Raw genomic sequence first — 2483 nt, forward strand, 5'->3', positions numbered from 1 at the left:
CAAAATCGGTGCATTTTAAAAGAAATTAAAAATGAAAATCGAGTAAACGGTTGAGTTCCTTATTTAAGGATCGAAAAACCGAAGCTTCGCTTCGGTTTTTCGATCCCGTTAAATAATATACATTATACAAATGGGATATACTTGCGCAATTTGATGGTGAGTACCTACCTCGACTTACGATACGGGAAGATAAATCATAACCACAATATCCGTTGTTACTTGCTTACTTCCAATGATATTTCTTCATTTTTGCTTGAGACGTACAAGCGTTTACGCAAAATGCACCGGGTTCTACTGGTCGGTTTGCTTATAGTTAGCCTCCTAATCGGTTCTCATTCGCAACGGTTCTCTAAAGGTAAATCTAGTATCGCCAATACGATTGTAAACACTCTTGATGAAATTAGCAATCAAAATGATAAACTAAAAATGCTAATTAGATCGTTTTTTGACTACCAGTCGACGTCAACTAAAGCGCCTGAACCAGCTGAGGCAGAGTGCTTGTGTACACCTTTTTACTTATGCAATAATGGAGAAGTGAACAAAGATGGGAGTAAATTGTTTGAACCTAGGTATGTAATTAAGATTTGTTGTTCGTCCTTCGTAAATCTCGGGTGATCACTAATGACGCAGGTGGCTAAATCAATACAGATTTGAGCGATTCTTATTTTCATACGGTAGCGTTAACACATTCGTTCCAAAATACTTATTTCTTAGAAGCATGAGATACTGCCATTCGGAAACTAGAAGGGAAACGCTCGAATTTCCCATTATTGTCACATTCACTATCCCCTAACTTTAACAAGTGTAAATTCAATTGTAAGGAACATGATATGCATGATTGTATTTTAACTTTCATTTTTTTTTTAGATTAGCTCAGGAGTCTGTAAATCCCTGCAAAACCCTGGGGGAAATCTGTTGTGAGCCACTTGCCCCTAGTCCTCTAAGGAAGAAAGTGGAGGGAATACCTTCTAACTTTGCATGCGGATTTGGAAGTGAAATACCAGGAGATTATTACATTTCTGCTGCTACCACAGCAAAGTTTGGTGAATATCCATGGACCGCTTTACTCTTGAATTTAAAGTATCAGTATCAGTGTGTGGGTTCCCTAATACATCCCGAAGTTGTTCTTACTACGGCGCACTGTATCAACGAATCTGAAAAGTATATTGCACGAGTAGGAGAATGGAATGCTACAGGAAAAACTGAACCCATAGCCCACCAAAACATGCGCGTAAAATCAATTGTCATACACCCCAAGTTTGTTGTTGATAATTTAATGTACAACGCAGCCTTACTGTTTTTGGAAAATCCTTTTAAGTTAGACAGGAATGTGAATACAGCTTGCTTAGCAGATTCGTCTACGTTGTCGTATACTCAGTTACAGAAATCGAAATGTGCAGCTACAGGATGGGGAAGTGATGTGCCGAAAGGTGTCTACAGGAGGGTAATGAAAAAAATCGAATTCTCGCTTATTTCAAACCCCAGTTGTCAAAATCAATTGAGGAAAACACGTTTAGGAAAATGGTTTCAGTTACATCAAACATTCCTTTGTGCTATTGGAAAAAACGGAAGTGACTTGTGTAACGGTGATGGAGGTGGTCCACTAGTTTGTGAAATCTCGGGACAACCCCTAAGATATCTTCAAGTCGGCATTACATCTTGGGGACTTGACTGTGCCCAAAATCTACCGTCGGTATTTACCAAAGTTGCATCGATTAAGCATTGGATTGATCAAGAAATGAGTGCACGTAATTTGGACACCAGTTACTATACGCCTATGTAACACAATGTAATTTGACGTCATTGTAACTGTACTTATTGAAAATGTAGTAAGTTGGACGTGACATTTAAAATAATCAGCCCTGTGATGTATCAGAAATACCAAACTTAACATGCAGGTTATCTGACAAAAAAACGTTATTTTGCGTTATTTAGTATAGGCAGAATGACGTCTTTGACAGATAACCTGCATACATCACAGGACTGAATGTTTTCCACTGCATACTGAAAAAGGGTTAAGCTTAACATTATTTATAGGAATACCTTGTAATCTTTAGCACGGTATCCGTGCTACTTTTATCACGGAATCTGCATCGGAAGTGGAAGCTTGTGGTTTGGAAAAACTATGTCACAATTCAGATGCTGTTCCGCTTTAGTAGTTTGTTCGTCCAAAAATAAAGAATACCATTGATCTATTTATTTATCTATGTTAATATCCTTTGGTATTATTGCTGCATACCTTGGGGCTATCTTTAATAATTTAAATCGTTTTATACAGGGTGGTATATTAGAAACGGACCGAAATAGTATTTTTGGGAACACATTAGATTAATTCAAGGTTAGGTACGAAGGGAATATTTTAAACGATATCCTCGATGATACCCTTAACGTTCACATCATTGGAGTATTGTCGTGTATGTGGACAATTTAGGTTAGGTATAATCAATTATTCACATTACATGTCATTCGAATTTTATGTCACG

The 2483-nt window shown here is 37.5% G+C and overlaps 1 protein-coding gene across 1 annotated transcript; it reads left to right on the forward strand.

The window, feature by feature from the left end:
- The first annotated feature begins 247 nt into the window (after positions 1-247).
- On the forward strand, positions 248-2199 carry LOC116181683 (phenoloxidase-activating factor 2-like). Its single transcript, XM_031502093.1, has 2 exons — positions 248-569; positions 868-2199. The coding sequence occupies exons 1-2, from the start codon at positions 280-282 to the stop codon at positions 1781-1783; spliced, it is 1206 nt and encodes a 401-aa protein (XP_031357953.1). The 5' UTR covers positions 248-279; the 3' UTR covers positions 1784-2199.
- The last annotated feature ends 284 nt before the right edge of the window (positions 2200-2483 follow it).

The sequence above is a fragment of the Photinus pyralis genome, unplaced genomic scaffold (genome assembly GCF_008802855.1).
Source record: "Photinus pyralis isolate 1611_PpyrPB1 unplaced genomic scaffold, Ppyr1.3 Ppyr1.4_unclustered_Scaffold1604, whole genome shotgun sequence".
In the NCBI taxonomy this organism is placed as follows: domain Eukaryota; kingdom Metazoa; phylum Arthropoda; class Insecta; order Coleoptera; family Lampyridae; genus Photinus; species Photinus pyralis.